Genomic DNA, 17284 nt, shown 5'->3' on the forward strand with positions numbered 1-17284 from the left:
TCAGGGTTTTCCATCAAATAATTTGGCTCTTTCTGACACTTTTTGATTATTGTGCTGATTTTTTACAAACTAAGCTGGCACAGACAAAATTTTAATAAATAAAACTCAATACAATAGACAACAAATACATTTTTTCCTATATTTTATCGCAATGAAACATAAAACATCGTTAAATCAATAAAACTGTGAAAATTGCTATATTCTGAAGTATGAGTAAAAATCCCCTTAATTGGGAAAGTATCTTGAAATCTCAACGTAGGGGCTAGATATTTTATACAGAGAATGTGAAATAAATCGGTTAAGTAGTTTTTGAATAGCAATTAACACTGTAAATCGTTTTTTTTTTCAAAGATCGGTACGTCACCGAGTAACTTGTCGATAGTTTTGTATAGAAAAAATCCGAATGTGTTTGAAATGATACATTATAATGTACAACGAGCTAATCAGTTCGCTTCACCAAAATTGAAAAAAAAATCGCAAAAATGTGTTTTTTTACACTGAAACCCTTAACCGCTGCCCCACCCCCTTAACTTTAACAAGAGGTATATATTGTATCCATCTAAAAAAATGAGTACCAAGGAAAAATGAGTTTCATGCATTTAAGGGTTAATGAAAGAAACAGATTAAATTTCTTTGCAAAAGAAATATTTTTGGTGCGGAGAGGCACAATGCCTAACTCTAAAGCGTTTTGGATTCTTCTCATCAATAACTAGCACAAGCTTGGTGCGAGTTAGAGGATACATCTAAACTATCATCAAAATTAGCACTAGTTAGACGCTCAATCCTAAATCCAAAAAGTCATACATACGTCTAACTAGTGCTAATTTTGGTGCTAGTTTAGATTTAACATCTAACTGCCACCAAGATAGTGCTAGTTACTGATTAGAAGAATCCGACACGCTAAAAAACTAAGTTTAAATTTGTTGATTTTGCGTAAATTTTCAAAATTCGGTTAGGGAGGGCATTATCGCACGAAAAACTTTGTTTGGACCACTCTAATGTATATCAGAACGTCCTCTTTGGTTTAACACAGGCCACATTGAAAAAGACTAGTCTGAAGATGGGACAGGCTCTGATGATATTATGCAAAAGTGTCAACAAACGATTGGAGCTAGTAAATGTTTAATTACCGAAAAAACATCGAAAATACAGAGTAGCGTTTAAATACAGTCTTCCGGGCATAGTTTTGTTTGAAAATTTTACAGCTCGTGCTCTACAGATAGGCACGTCTCTAATGGTGTCTTTTGAATAGATTCTTTATACTTCGCTTAGTAAATGCGTCTTTCGCTAATTTCGTCAATTGTATCAAGTTAGTTATGTCAAGTTTTAATAGCTCTGAAATTTAGTCAACTATGTTCGACGTCTGTTGTGTGTTTTTTTTTATATGCGACATCTGGTCATAAACATCAAAAGTTAAAATAAAAACATTTACCTATATAAGCATTTATTCTCTTAGCGTTTTTCTGTTATCATAAAAAATCTGTTCTATAATAATGCTCACTTTACTATACACAACTACATATGCTATTTTCGACGAGTAGGAAAGCGTAGACGTGAACTAAACTTGCGTAATATGAAATCAAATCCATTTTCGTTTTTGTTTTGTAAATGTGATTATCAATTAAACCTCATTTCGAAAGCTAGCTTTGTGCCTATTTTTATTCGATATAAGTTATGAAATATGAGCTATAAAAGAGTTATGTGATTATACGTGACTGCTTATCCTTAGCAATTGGTTATGAATTTAGTTCATGTATGAGTCATGACTAGAATTCAACGGCAATGGAGTTTTTATGCATTTTGAATGATCGACATGGTACATTTCCTCGGTCTCATACTTCGTTTCAGTTTGTTTCACTCCGATCTATGTGGATATTCAAGTTCTTGTATATGAGTATTACAGTTTTAAAGAACTACCTGTCTATGGTTTCATCGAGAATCTTTATGTGGGCTGAAGAAAAACGGCTCTGTGAAGCTCATGAACAATGTGAAAGCTTGTGGTTTGTTCAAGATCAACAGATGGTGTTCACAAGTGTCTTACAGAACGTCTATCGACAACCCACCGTTGATAGAACTCCGTAGTTCAAGTCCGGTCCGTGCATGATAATGGGGTAGTGATTTGATTAATTTTGGTTGCGCTTATATATGTTTGTGTATTCCATCCAACCAACTAATGTGTTTATTTGTTCATTATTATCTATTTAGCGAAAAAACTAGTGAACTGGTAAGAGAAAATGCCTTGACCTATATGTACGTACTGCTGTTGTTGTTATTTACTTACGATGCGGATGCACGGAGGATGTTCTAGGGGACCGGTGCTATTCGGATGATAACAAGGTTGTGATATTGGTTGGCTTTGTGTCGATTCCTAGTTAGGCGCCAAAATAGCGCAATGATTTAAATATCGGTCATATGGATGGCGCCGGTGTGACCATTGCCAAGCAGCAGTCGTTTGTCATTATCCACGCCGGGTGGTGATTGTCCGGCATTTCGCGAATAGTAATCTGGATCACCGTAACTGCTATCTTCTTCTAGGATTTTCTCCAATAAAATTTCTCCGGATGCTCCTAACACTGGACGGGGGGAGATGGAGAGAAAAAAATAGGTCAATAGTCTCGCCAACAACACCAATTACAGCGAACGTAGAACACTTGGTCGAACTAAATTTAATAGAAACACATTGAGAGTTTTTATATCAATTTTATTTTATTTACGCAAGATGAGCGGAAAAAGTAATCGAAATGACATTGCAGTGCAAATAAGGATTTAAAACCAAACGTACAGATCGAAACCATATACAACTTTTCATTATGGTGTGCATTTTAATTCGCGAAACGCCCACAGAGTTTTCTTAGAAACACTCTGGAAAGCTGAATAAAAAATTATAATATATTAGTAACACGGATGAGCTTTAGATAATCCTTAAGCCACAACTAAGGATCGGAAAACTAGAACAGAACGTTTATAGGCAAAAACAACTTCAAGCTGCATAACGATTCACCCAAGGATGAAAGGAAAGAACAACAGTCATACTGTGGAACGTGATCACAGACCGGAACTCATACCTAAACTTGATCGGCATTGTTTTACACTTAGGCGAGAAATGTTAATGTTCCTTTGATGTCATCACTTTCCTATTACAGCATCGATTTATATAACTTTTACGAAACATTCACTCGATTCGAACAATAATTTCAGAGTTAAAATTTTTCAACCCACTTATAGTTACTTTGTACTCTCTGGTTGTGATTGCTTTCGTCAATGTTTACTGCATTAGCGGTTAGTAGTTTAGCATTCTTTGGTTATTGTTACTGCGGTTGGACGATTAGAACGAGACGATACGAGTAACGTGGTGGTAATATCACATCAATATCTCAAGGTGTGGTTTATAGCTCATGAGGGGTATGACAGACACTGTGGACACTGAGGTAGAGAGAAAGAAGAGGTAGGAAAAAATCAAGAAAAGAAAAATTGAAAGCTTGGGATAATACAAAAGGGTTAACGTGACAAATAAGATGAGATATCATCAATCCGACTTATGAGTATTTTTGAAACGTGTAAGTTGGTGTGAACAATGAGATTAGCAACATAAAGATAAGATTTGTAAAATAAAATAAATTGAAAGTTATTAAATGAGTTGAAACAAAATCAGGAAAGCGGAATTAAAATTTTATCGATGGTATAATCACGGATAACAGACATTTAGGCTAGGACAAAATTTTCCCTTCCCTTGCTCTCCCTGTAAAAACTTTCTAATTGATAAACGCTGGAAATCAATGTTTCACTATTGCAATCTACGCAACTGTTTGCTACACGTGTTTGACAGCTGCGCTCCAACTACATCTTCTAACCATTAGACACATAGGTCACGATACTTAATGTGCTTCTGCTTCTGTCCGAGCCAGTGCAAAGCGAACGAAAAAAAAACAGTTACTTTTGTGCATTGTCTGAAGAACAAAGGATACCGTTACTTTTATTCTTGTGTGATAATATATCATAATGACTGAGTCTCATCAACAAAACCTGATTATTCGGCCTAATAACAGTCAATGGCCACTAACTTCAGGTCTTTTCGCATAAGACCGAGTATTCGTGATGTGGAACATCTGCTGAAGGTGAAAATGCAGCTTTGATTTTCATAAGTAAATGAAAATGCAGCTTGTTTTTGACAACGCTAAAATCAAGATTCCTATATACATGGGTAATGGAAATATTGAAGTCAAATTATATGATTTGGCTCCACTTACTTGCAAAGTGGCAATCAAAAAATTCATGTCGTATTTCAGAGAAGTGGAATCTATTACGGAAGACACATGGAGAAACTGCTTCCCAGGTATGGTATGTTGTGGTGAGAATGCGGGTAGACCAACCCATTCCCTCCTACCTTACCCTGTAGTACAAAACAGAAGGGGGTGATACTATTACACAGCGAACTCTTTGTACATACTAAGGACAAACAAATACGTTCCAGTTCTGTGAACAAACGGCACATTACGGACAACCCTGCCCAGAAACCACTGGAGAAAGCACACCTGCAAAAAGAAATCCCAACACCTAGGCACCAATATTTTTTCCTGCACCACAAACGATTGCCAAGTTTGTGGCTGTTGTTTAGGCAATAATGACAACTACAGAAGCTGCGTCAAGTACTTCAAATTCAGCAGCTAATACCACCAGTGAAGAAGCTACCACCAAAGATGGAGGGTCGCACTCGTGAACCGCAAGGGCAAGAAGCCAGGAAGAACATCTGATCACGAGTATCAAGGAAGTAATCAGGATTATGATAAGGACGTAAACGACAACGAGAAAGACATGGATGACCTCGAATATTGGCAAGAAGACTAATATGTTCCCTCCTCGAAAAAATATCTCCGCTCGCACTGGTAAGTCGCACGCAGGGGATATTACAGGCTCTAAAAAATTAAAACGTATTTTTACTCTTAACATCTTGCAAATATATAAAAAACCCAAGGCTCCTCTGAGCTAACGTTTTGAGCAGTGTTAAATAAACGTACTGCAAAAAATACATTGCATCGATCACTGTGCTACTTACAAACGCTTACCAAACGTGTTTCAGACATCTAGTGTATTCAAGATGTCAGTAGCGGGTATTTACATATCGAATCGAGCCTAAACGTCTGTTATATGTGGTATAATGCTCATAATTCCTGAATTTCAGAAGTAATCATTAACTCTTCTTTATTAAAAATTATTAATGATCAGGCATGAAGTGGTCTTTGTCATAATTCGTGAGTAGCAGCACAATATTTGTAATAAACTAATGCATAAAAAGTGATGCATTAGAGATGAACATTTTATATCCGCAGTAAAGTTTCTAACACTCAAATAAATACTTGTATCATACTTTGTAGTTTTTCGTGCGATAATGCTCCAATTGGATTTTGAAAATATAAGTAAAAACAAGAAATTTAAGCTGTTTCAATCATTGAAATTCCAACTGGAACCACTAAATAGTGAGGCTTGTAAAACCCAACCTACAAAGCCGATCTAGTAGTAGTTCATTGTAATCTCGAAATCATTAAAACCTTTCTCCCGAGTCATAATTTCATTGTTACGGATAGTTGCAGCATAGCTTAGGCGTAGCGCTCGTTGAATCTTTATAACACCGTGTAACCCTTGTATGGTGTAGTAGGCAAAAAAAAATCGACTTTTTTATCCGCTTGTTAGTATTGAATCTCTAGAATAGTCTCCCGACATCTCGGTGGCCACGCTGAACTTCTTTTGTTTTGAACAGCCATGCATTACTCCTGCATTTTTGCAATAAAACACGCAGATTTCAATCTATCAGCAACAATTTTCGAAAAACTGACAGCGATCAAAATACAGTGTGAACAATACACTCTAAACCTCTTCTATCCAAATTTGCAAGAGAAAATACCCAATGCGTCCTTTTCTACAGCGTTTTTTCCGTGATGCAATTTGATGTGGGACACCCTTTAATAGCGTTTTTCTCGAAACCACGTTTTTCAAATTGGCGAACACGATAACTAATCGACGAATTGACTTGTTTTTTATGAGAATGCACAATATGTATAGCCTGCCGATGAACCACAGAAAACCGAATAATTCCCCCCCCCTATTATTTTAAAGAAAAGCGAATTTTACAGTAAAATATGACATTTTTCGGTTTTCATGGAGCCATGTTTAACAAAGAATTAATATTTGGAAATTAAAGCTTGTAATGCCAAATGATTTAAAAATGCATGGAACATCGAGATCTGATGTCAAAGCAAAAAGTTAGGTGCTGAAAAAAAAATTATCTATAATTTTAAATAAAGCTATGAAAAATGTTTTGGGGACATTTTTAAAATAAAAGTTGTCCTTGATTTCTTGAATGTTTTTGACCATCGATTTTTTATAACGAACTTTCAAATTACCCTAGTAGCTTTTGCCATATCAAAATATAAGCCCCATATTCGTACAACTAATGTCGATTGAATTGGGTCCACAGGCCGTGGTGCATCTCAAGGCGACCAACGAGCACCGACAGCAACACCATGCACCACGTCTCTGCGGCAATAGCGAGAAATATGCGCAATGAAACGCATGACGAATTTCACGCAAAATCGTGGCAGCACCCTCTCAGCTTTTATTGAATCTTTCTGTACATGAAGACTTTGTCACAAAAAGCCACTTTGCATACTTTGTTTTTCCCAAAAATGATCTAGACTGTCTTTTGAAAAGGGTCAAACTTTTTTTTACCAATTTTTTTCAAATGGCTGTAGTATAAAAATGACAAATCCTACAAAAAATTTTTTTTTGAGGAGTGATTTTCACAAAATCAGTCCAATTTCGAATAAAAATATTAAAAAAAATTTCATCCACTCCTATACTGAAAAAAATTAATTTTAAAAGTTTAAAGTCGATTTACAAAAAAAACATTTTTGATTTGAATGAAATTTTGATAGGTTTGTTCGCTACCTACCGTCAATAAATCAAATTGGGCAAATTGAAGGAAAAAAGTAATTTCAAAAAAACGTTTCCTTGGCCAAACAGAACTTTTTTTCAGTGTATTGTTATCGAAAACTAAACCAATGGAAGTCATAATCATTTCAGAATAAAATTTCCCAACTGCTAGTTGCCTGATTCATGCAAAAGGTATCAGTAACGAATTTTGTATATATTCATAACAAACTTGAATGTAAACTTTGAAACTTAAACTTGAACTTAAAAGAGTAAGAATTCAAAAAGTTTAAAGTTTAGAATTTCAAGTTTAGAATTTTCAGTTTAAACTTTTAAGTTTCGAATTTCAAGTTTCTGGTTTCAAAATTCAAGCTTTAAATTTCAAGTTTCCAGTTTCAAGTTTCAAGTTTCAAGTTTCAAGTTTCAAGTTTCAAGTTTCTAGTTTCAAGTTTCAAGTTTCTAGTTTCAAGTTTCAAGTTTCAAGTTTCAAGTTTCAAGTTTCAAGTTTCAAGTTTCAAGTTTCAAGTTTCAAGTTTCAAGTTTCAAGTTTCAAGTTTCAAGTTTCAAGTTTTAAGTTTCAAGTTTCAAGTTTCAAGTTTCAAGTTTCAAGTTTCAAGTTTCAAGTTTCAAGTTTCAAGTTTCAAGTTTCAAGTTTCAAGTTTCAAGTTTCAAGTTTCAAGTTTCAAGTTTCAAGTTTCAAGTTTCAAGTTTCAAGTTTCAAGTTTCAAGTTTCAAGTTTCAAGTTTCAAGTTTCAAGTTTCAAGTTTCAAGTTTCAAGTTTCAAGTTTCAAGTTTCAAGTTTCAAGTTTCAAGTTTCAAGTTTCAAGTTTCAAGTTTCAAGTTTCAAGTTTCAAGTTTCAAGTTTCAAGTTTCAAGTTTCAAGTTTCAAGTTTCAAGTTTCAAGTTTCAAGTTTCAAGTTTCAAGTTTCAAGTTTCAAGTTTCAAGTTTCAAGTTTCAAGTTTCAAGTTTCAAGTTTCAAGTTTCAAGTTTCAAGTTTCAAGTTTCAAGTTTCAAGTTTCAAGTTTCAAGTTTCAAGTTTCAAGTTTCAAGTTTCAAGTTTCAAGTTTCAAGTTTCAAGTTTCAAGTTTCAAGTTTCAAGTTTCAAGTTTCAAGTTTCAAGTTTCAAGTTTCAAGTTTCAAGTTTCAAGTTTCAAGTTTCAAGTTTCAAGTTTCAAGTTTCAAGTTTCAAGTTTCAAGTTTCAAGTTTCAAGTTTCAAGTTTCAAGTTTCAAGTTTCAAGTTTCAAGTTTCAAGTTTCAAGTTTCAAGTTTCAAGTTTCAAGTTTCAAGTTTCAAGTTTCAAGTTTCAAGTTTCAAGTTTCAAGTTTCAAGTTTCAAGTTTCAAGTTTCAAGTTTCAAGTTTCAAGTTTCAAGTTTCAAGTTTCAAGTTTCAAGTTTCAAGTTTCAAGTTTCAAGTTTCAAGTTTCAAGTTTCAAGTTTCAAGTTTCAAGTTTCAAGTTTCAAGTTTCAAGTTTCAAGTTTCAAGTTTCAAGTTTCAAGTTTCAAGTTTCAAGTTTCAAGTTTCAAGTTTCAAGTTTCAAGTTTCAAGTTTCAAGTTTCAAGTTTCAAGTTTCAAGTTTCAAGTTTCAAGTTTCAAGTTTCAAGTTTCAAGTTTCAAGTTTCAAGTTTCAAGTTTCAAGTTTCAAGTTTCAAGTTTCAAGTTTCAAGTTTCAAGTTTCAAGTTTCAAGTTTCAAGTTTCAAGTTTCAAGTTTCAAGTTTCAAGTTTCAAGTTTCAAGTTTCAAGTTTCAAGTTTCAAGTTTCAAGTTTCAAGTTTCAAGTTTCAAGTTTCAAGTTTCAAGTTTCAAGTTTCAAGTTTCAAGTTTCAAGTTTCAAGTTTCAAGTTTCAAGTTTCAAGTTTCAAGTTTCAAGTTTCAAGTTTCAAGTTTCAAGTTTCAAGTTTCAAGTTTCAAGTTTCAAGTTTCAAGTTTCAAGTTTCAAGTTTCAAGTTTCAAGTTTCAAGTTTCAAGTTTCAAGTTTCAAGTTTCAAGTTTCAAGTTTCAAGTTTCAAGTTTCAAGTTTCAAGTTTCAAGTTTCAAGTTTCAAGTTTCAAGTTTCAAGTTTCAAGTTTCAAGTTTCAAGTTTCAAGTTTCAAGTTTCAAGTTTCAAGTTTCAAGTTTCAAGTTTCAAGTTTCAAGTTTCAAGTTTCAAGTTTCAAGTTTCAAGTTTCAAGTTTCAAGTTTCAAGTTTCAAGTTTCAAGTTTCAAGTTTCAAGTTTCAAGTTTCAAGTTTCAAGTTTCAAGTTTCAAGTTTCAAGTTTCAAGTTTCAAGTTTCAAGTTTCAAGTTTCAAGTTTCAAGTTTCAAGTTTCAAGTTTCAAGTTTCAAGTTTCAAGTTTCAAGTTTCAAGTTTCAAGTTTCAAGTTTCAAGTTTCAAGTTTCAAGTTTCAAGTTTCAAGTTTCAAGTTTCAAGTTTCAAGTTTCAAGTTTCAAGTTTCAAGTTTCAAGTTTCAAGTTTCAAGTTTCAAGTTTCAAGTTTCAAGTTTCAAGTTTCAAGTTTCAAGTTTCAAGTTTCAAGTTTCAAGTTTCAAGTTTCAAGTTTCAAGTTTCAAGTTTCAAGTTTCAAGTTTCAAGTTTCATGTTTCAAGTTTCAAGTTTCAAGTTTCAAGTTTCAAGTTTCAAGTTTCAAGTTTCAAGTTTCAAGTTTCAAGTTTCAAGTTTCAAGTTTCAAGTTTCAAGTTTCAAGTTTCAAGTTTCAAGTTTCAAGTTTCAAGGTTCAAGTTTCAAGTTTCAAGTTATTTCAAAAAAACGTTTCCTTGTCCAAACATAATTTTTTTCAGTGTATTTTTATCGAAAACTAAACCAATTGAAGTCATAATCATTTCAGAATAAAATTTCCCAACTGCTAGTTGCCTGATATATGCAAAAAGTATCAGTAACGAATTTTGTATATATTCATAACAAACTTGAATGTAAACTTTGAAACTGAAACATAAACTTAAAAGATTAAGAATTCAAAAAGTAAAAAGTTTAAAGCACAGACTAACAGACATAACACTATGAGGGCATTCCCTCAAAAAACATCGATCCGACAATTTTCCCAGAACACTAGCTCCACCTTTTATTCACAGTCCCAAACACTCATTTACTGGTGGGTTACCCCTCAAGTTTGGGAACAATTTTTCACTAGTGGTCTATCCCCCATATGCTTGTTCATATGCCAGTGGCGCCATACTTTCAAATGTGGTCACAGTCCCAACAACAAGTATATTTAAAATGACCGTTAAAGCGGGCGAAGCTTTGTTTTTGAGTGTTATGTCTGTTAGTCTGTGTTTAAAGTTTAGAATTTCAAATTGATAATTTTAAGTCCAAAGTTTCAAGTTGAAGGTTTCAAGTTTCTAGTTGCAAGTTTCAAGTTTCTAGTTGCAAGTTTCAAGTTTCAAGTTTCACGTTTCAAGTTTCAAGTTTCAAGTTTCAAGTTTCAGGTTTCAAGTTTCAAGTTTCAAGATTCAAGTTTCAAGTTTCAAGTTTCAAATTTCAAGTTTCAAGTTTCAAGTTTCAAGTTTCAAGTTTCAAGTTTCAAGTTTCAAGTTTCAAGTTTCAAGTTTCAAGTTTCAAGTTTCAAGTTTCAAGTTTCAAGTTTCAAGTTTCAAGTTTCAAGTTTCAAGTTTCAAGTTTCAAGTTTCAAGTTTCAAGTTTCAAGTTTCAAGTTTCAAGTTTCAAGTTTCAAGTTTCAAGTTTCAAGTTTCAAGTTTCAAGTTTCAAGTTTCAAGTTTCAAGTTTCAAGTTTCAAGTTTCAAGTTTCAAGTTTCAAGTTTCAAGTTTCAAGTTTCAAGTTTCAAGTTTCAAGTTTCAAGTTTCAAGTTTCAAGTTTCAAGTTTCAAGTTTCAAGTTTCAAGTTTCAAGTTTCAAGTTTCAAGTTTCAAGTTTCAAGTTTCAAGTTTCAAGTTTCAAGTTTCAAGTTTCAAGTTTCAAGTTTCAAGTTTCAAGTTTCAAGTTTCAAGTTTCAAGTTTCAAGTTTCAAGTTTCAAGTTTCAAGTTTCAAGTTTCAAGTTTCAAGTTTCAAGTTTCAAGTTTCAAGTTTCAAGTTTCAAGTTTCAAGTTTCAAGTTTCAAGTTTCAAGTTTCAAGTTTCAAGTTTCAAGTTTCAAGTTTCAAGTTTCAAGTTTCAAGTTTCAAGTTTCAAGTTTCAAGTTTCAAGTTTCAAGTTTCAAGTTTCAAGTTTCAAGTTTCAAGTTTCAAGTTTCAAGTTTCAAGTTTCAAGTTTCAAGTTTCAAGTTTCAAGTTTCAAGTTTCAAGTTTCAAGTTTCAAGTTTCAAGTTTCAAGTTTCAACTTTCAACTTTCAACTTTCAACTTTCAACTTTCAACTTTCAACTTTCAACTTTCAACTTTCAACTTTCAACTTTCAACTTTCAACTTTCAACTTTCAACTTTCAACTTTCAACTTTCAACTTTCAACTTTCAACTTTCAACTTTCAACTTTCAACTTTCAACTTTCAACTTTCAACTTTCAACTTTCAACTTTCAACTTTCAACTTTCAACTTTCAACTTTCAACTTTCAACTTTCAACTTTCAACTTTCAACTTTCAACTTTCAACTTTCAACTTTCAACTTTCAACTTTCAACTTTCAACTTTCAACTTTCAACTTTCAACTTTCAACTTTCAACTTTCAACTTTCAACTTTCAACTTTCAACTTTCAACTTTCAACTTTCAACTTTCAACTTTCAACTTTCAACTTTCAACTTTCAACTTTCAACTTTCAACTTTCAACTTTCAACTTTCAACTTTCAACTTTCAACTTTCAACTTTCAACTTTCAACTTTCAACTTTCAACTTTCAAGTTTCAAGTTTCAAGTTTCAAGTTTCAAGTTTCAAGTTGCAAGCTTCAAGTTTCAAGTTTCAAGTTTCAAGTTTCAAGTTTCAAGTTTCAAGTTTCAAGTTTCAAGTTTCAAGTTTCAAGTTTCAAGTTTCAAGTTTCAAGTTTCAAGTTTCAAGTTTCAAGTTTCATGTTTCAAGTTTCAAGTTTCAAGTTTCAAGTTTCAAGTTTCAAGTTTCAAGTTTCATGTTTCAAGTTTCAAGTTTCAAGTTTCAAGTTTCAAGTTTCAAGTTTCAAATTTCAAGTTTCAAGGTTTAGCCTGGTAACGCACATACTGTGCACACTTCGCTTGATTGTATGGTTAGAGCTATATTTCTATGTTGGACACTAGGATCTCCGAATCAACTATTTTAATTTGTTTCCATTTTGTTATAAATTAGTTCCTGCTACATTTTTATTAAAAACAAATAGTACAAGTATCATTGCAAATTTTTCAAAAATACGCAAATTCTAATTTCATTTTTCACCCAAGACAAAATGCCCCAAAACAAAAGGATGGTATGCCCTAAAATTTTTTATCTTGCTGAAAAAACGTCACACATTGTATGAAACCACGATTTACTTAAAAAAAGCAGTATTACCGTTATTCATAATACAAAATACGCCGGCCGCGTCCGAATACATATCTTCTGAGAAAGGAAGAAATGTTAGTCCGATACATGTCGCCGATGGAGATCGAGGAATCCTCTGCATCTCCACATGTATCACGGGAAGGGGAGAGTAGTTAGTAAGTGTGCGAATAGCGTTATAATGTAATAATTACTCTGGGCAGCCGGCTGCCGAGAATTTGGGAAACTTATCATTTGTCGTATTAATGCGAATGACCAAATAAGCAAGTCCGGGTAGCTGACTATGAAGAGCATTGCTTATATTTTAATGAATCGGTAACGTTCACTTTTCTATCACGCGACGAATTTTTCGTGTTTTCTTTCGAGTCGGTGCTGATATCACATTGCGATCGTTTGAATAAAATACGGAATTTTATACAAGAGGCATTTGTACGCGTCTCAATTTCTTCGTATGCCAGATACTATTCTCTTGAATAGGATTCCCCACGCGTTTTAAGGGAGGGGGCTGTAATAGTTTCAGAGTAAAATCACTTTTTTGCGATTTTTTTAGAACTTTGCATGAAGCGAATTGATCAAAACTTTTGTACATTATAGTGAATCATTTCAATAACAGTCTGTAATTTTTTACGGGAAAATATCGACAAACGACTCGATGACGAAGCTTTTTCTAGAACGTCTCTGAAAAAACATGAGTTGCGGTGTTACCTGCCATTTAAAAACTACTTAACCGATTCCTTTCAACCTTTGCATACACATTCTATGTAAAAAATACTTAATCCCTACGTTGAGTTTTTGAGATATTTTTTCAACTAAGAGGTTTTTTACTCATTTTTATTTAACATTTCTATTTTTCACAAAAATCCATGTATGGTATATTGTACACTTTGTTGTTGTTTTAGAAATTAATGAGGCATATTGACTGAATCAGTGTTACCACGAATACAAGTTTATATTGTAAGATTTTTCGAATTTTGAAATATGTAGGACATAGAATTTGATAGAAAACAAATTGGAACATATTTTAGTAACCGGAAATCGGAAAGGAAAGGAATTTATCAAATTCTTTATATACCACAAGCCCTTAAAAGGGCCGATATAAAATGTTTGCATTCGACCGGTGCAACAGAATACGAACCGAATAATTCACAAACATGCTACATATTCTTTATATATGAGCCAAGATCGTAGATAAGATACGGGAAGTATTCTACTAAAAACATGTTTCGTCACGTTCTAGTCCCCTTTACCGTATGTTACATAATGTAACATTTGGTCAAATTACTTTACGTATTTTATAAATGGTCCTTTACCAACTTACCACTATTTTTGAATTTCCTCAAAACAATTATATAGTGTGAAAATTTATTAACAAAATTACACTGTCACGAACAAACATAGTACTCGTTTCCCTTAAATTTTAAAGTTTTATCGTCGAATTTATTCACATAATGATAGTTTAACAATGTATTTGTATAATTGATAAGATTGCTGCGAAAAGGTTGTCGTAGTAGTGACAAACAGAGCTGTAAATTTTCAATAGCTTCGTTTGAGCTTGAAGGGGGAATAAGTCTCAAATCATGCCATACTATGCTCAAACTGCAGTTATTAGTTGCATCATTCATTCAAACAGCTACGCCGCTCAATCATTTTCCATTCATTTCAAATTTCATTGGCCCTGTGAATATTTCTCTTGTGGGGTACGTACTGACCATGTTTTTCAAGCAAAACTGTCAAAACTGTCTTGAACATACTTCATACTGTTCATGCTAAACATATTCACATTTTACATAAACTGGCCATCATAGAGCAGATGATGGCTTTGGCTGGTGAATGAAAATGCATCAATTTGAAATGAAGTTTTGTCATGAAAATTTCACCAACTTGAAACTGAATGACTGAGAGAGGCTGTGAAATTTGAATCATGGTTGCGGTAGATTCAACTGAAAGCTGGTATTTGAAAATGACAATTCGCATCACTGGTGACAATATTCAATCGCGTTTTAAATATTCTACAACGAATTTCCCGTAACCCGCCGCAAGGTAAGGTAAGGCAGCAGAGGGTTAAGGCGGATCCCGTAAAAAACGGAAAGATGCAAGCCTTCATTCATTGTCTCATAGATAAAAACTAATTTGCATTTATTTATATACCTTCATTCCGCCAATCAACACATAGAGTAAAGAGCCTCTTTTGGCCCTATTGAGTAGGGTGCAGCACTATTTCACTAATTACACGGCCAACAATCGAAGGAATTCGTATAATTGGCAACAAAGTCTTTGCTTCTTTCTTAAGAACCAACATAATAGCAAAAATAGCCTAAGAATCGAATACCACAATCATCCCTCTATCACTACCGACTGGACCTGACCTGAGAGATTCACTTTACGTTCAATCAATATCGTTATCTTTCAGCCGTAGCTGGTAAGAAGTATGTCAACATACACTATATCTTCCGACTGAACCATCGCACGAGTAATATTTTCTCCGGTTAAAATAATGTTTTCATAGACTTAACACGGTGTTACTGTATTCATGACGGATAAGTGCCAGTGCAAGGACGTAATTAAGAAATACGTGCAAACTTGCAAAACATATACCGATTAATAAGCATTTTGACTATTTTCCGCTTCATATTCCATAAAAGAAACATATACTGACGAAACAACAACAAGAAAATTAGGAAGTAGTAAATTGGGTTAGGGAAAAAACTTGCCTGATTCCCACTGGATTAATATATGTAATTGAACAATGTGAAATGTGAATCCATTCGATTTCCTGGTTTTTACAAAGCGTATCCTGCATATTTAGAGGGTAGGTGGATATTGTTTTCAAATTACCAGAATCAATCAAAAGGGAAAATAAAAATTCGATGAAACCATCAATTTGTAGAAATGACAAACAGACAATTTTAAAACTGGCGGACATTCAAATGGAATAATATAAAACGTACCAACAGATGCATGACAAAGCAGCCAAAACTTAAACTGATTTATGTTTGTGTGGCTTGATTTGTTTTATGATGAGTGTTATAATACACGAATTGTCGATTGAAAATGGCTTTTCGATGAGAATGGATGTAGGAAGAGCGACATGAAATGCTTCAAGTGGTATTTTGCCTCTAAAGTTATCGTTCATACGGGTAAAGTCGTTTCCATTAGCATAATGCAAAGGAGTGTCTGTTCTGGTGGAATTCTGTCAGTGCCAGTGCCACAGGTGAAACAAATCGAATTGAACAGGATTTGTTAGGTTTAGGTTAGCTGAGACAGCAAGCATTGAACACCTCTGACATTAATTTGGCATGTTGTATTTAGGATCAAATTCAAGGCTTTGTTGGAGCAGTCGTTAGGTGAGCGTTGGTATCGGTGTTGAATTTCTAAAAAGCTCATCAAAGTATGGTATATAATTTTAAGATTGGCTCATCTCACCAATAACTAAAATAAAGGAATTTCCTCTTTTTATTCCATTTGGTATAGAATTAACAAAAAAGTGTTTTCACATATTTATGAATCCTCTAAATACTAAATAATCTAGAATTCTTGTGCAATTAATTATGTTTCATTACTGCTATTATTTTCCGACGCCCGAATAGAAAATGTTGCATTGAAGTGAGTTTATACATGCACCACTTACAATACAAAGTTACAGCTCTTTAGAAGCAAAAATGCAAGAAACGCTAATCGTGCTGTGTTTATATACATGTATAAAAGTAAAAAGAAATAATTATCCTTTTCATTAATCCCCTGTCCAAGGAGGAAATTTTTATCGTTTCTCGAATGCCATTAGTGGTTGATCTTCACTTTTCTAATATCAGAACGGCGCAAAATGTATAAAGTAAGATGCCACGAAAGCATAATAATATCAGACTGAAACCGAACGGAAAATTGAAAAAGCTTGAATGACATGTGCCATGGTGAAAAGATTAGGAAACAGTTCAAAGTATAATAAATGAAATTGATGCGTCCTAGAGAATGTGATGGAATGCAACCGTAATGTGTGTATGTACAGGTATCATCTAAAAAATAGTTTACTACAAAAGGGACGAAATGAATGGACGAGTAGATGTGACGGGGGGTTTATTAATTCTACGTAACATGTGATAACCATACCTCCCGAAGGTGTTGTTGGAGTCGCCCCTTCGCTGCTAGTTGGCGTTAGAAGAATGTTCGAGTTTGATAGATCGTCTAGACCTCTGTCGGCAGCACCTTTCTGTATTTGCATAGCCTTGCGGTGATGGCGTGTCGTAAGGCCACCAGTCTCGACATCACGCTCCAATCGATGACCTATTTTCGATCAAAAAAAGAATAAGAGAAGATACATTATTGTGGATGTAAAAACGCCAGTTTTGAGGCAAAAGCTAGTCATCGCGGAATTCATCCTTGTCATTTTAAACAATTGGCGGGCATTTTTATTAACAACATATTTAATATAACCTCACATAATATCGAATTAAATTAATTTATGCGGAATGAATCTGTAACGCAAAAAGTCATCTTCGTGAAATTGAATTATTCATACCGAGCCAGGATGGACTCTGTCTTATTCATCTCATTAGTCTGGTGTTTTCAGTTAATCAGGGCCGGCAGAATGCGTGGGTAGTATGGGTAGTACCAGAGTCGGAAAAAGTTTTTTTCATTTGCCAAAATCAGGCGAAACTAACGAAAGAACGAAGCTTCTTTCCATACCACTAGCACTTTGCGAAATCGAAAATGAGACAACGGGCTAGGACAAAGCAAGCATGTAGCAGAGCGTTTTCATTATTCTCTCTGCACGCTCGTTTTCGCTTTGAGATTCAGAATGATATTGGTAACTTAGATATTGACCTTACTGCTGGAGAAACGAAAATACACTAGCAATGATATTTATTTGTCGATGCTCGATTCTGTAGATTTGCGAGCTAATGATGGTATTGCAAGACGGAAGCCTGATCGGTGTGCATTTTTCTCATTTTAACTATGTTCTAGTTGCATTGTTAGATGCA

At 33.8% G+C, this 17284-nt stretch overlaps 1 protein-coding gene across 4 annotated transcripts in view; it reads right to left on the minus strand.

Moving 5' to 3' along the window:
- Positions 1 to 567: 567 nt before the first annotated feature.
- LOC131685111 (uncharacterized) overlaps positions 568 to 17284 on the minus strand; it is a 75835-nt gene continuing 59118 nt past the window's right edge. The window contains exons 5-7 of one of the 4 annotated variants that reach the window (XR_009304735.1): positions 16413 to 16586; positions 2282 to 2573; positions 568 to 2221 (exon numbers count right to left, since the gene is read on the minus strand). Coding sequence is in view for 1 of the 4 variants with exons in the window: in XM_058968567.1 (XP_058824550.1) it covers positions 2398 to 2573; positions 16413 to 16586 (350 nt within the window). In the remaining 3 variants the exon portion in view is untranslated. Of the gene's footprint in view, positions 2574 to 3065; positions 3424 to 15019; positions 15103 to 16412; positions 16587 to 17284 lie in introns of all 4 variants that reach the window. The other 3 variants (XR_009304736.1, XR_009304737.1, XM_058968567.1) reach the window with 3 other exon arrangements.

This window comes from Topomyia yanbarensis, chromosome 2 (assembly GCF_030247195.1).
Source record: "Topomyia yanbarensis strain Yona2022 chromosome 2, ASM3024719v1, whole genome shotgun sequence".
In the NCBI taxonomy this organism is placed as follows: Eukaryota; Metazoa; Arthropoda; class Insecta; order Diptera; family Culicidae; genus Topomyia; species Topomyia yanbarensis.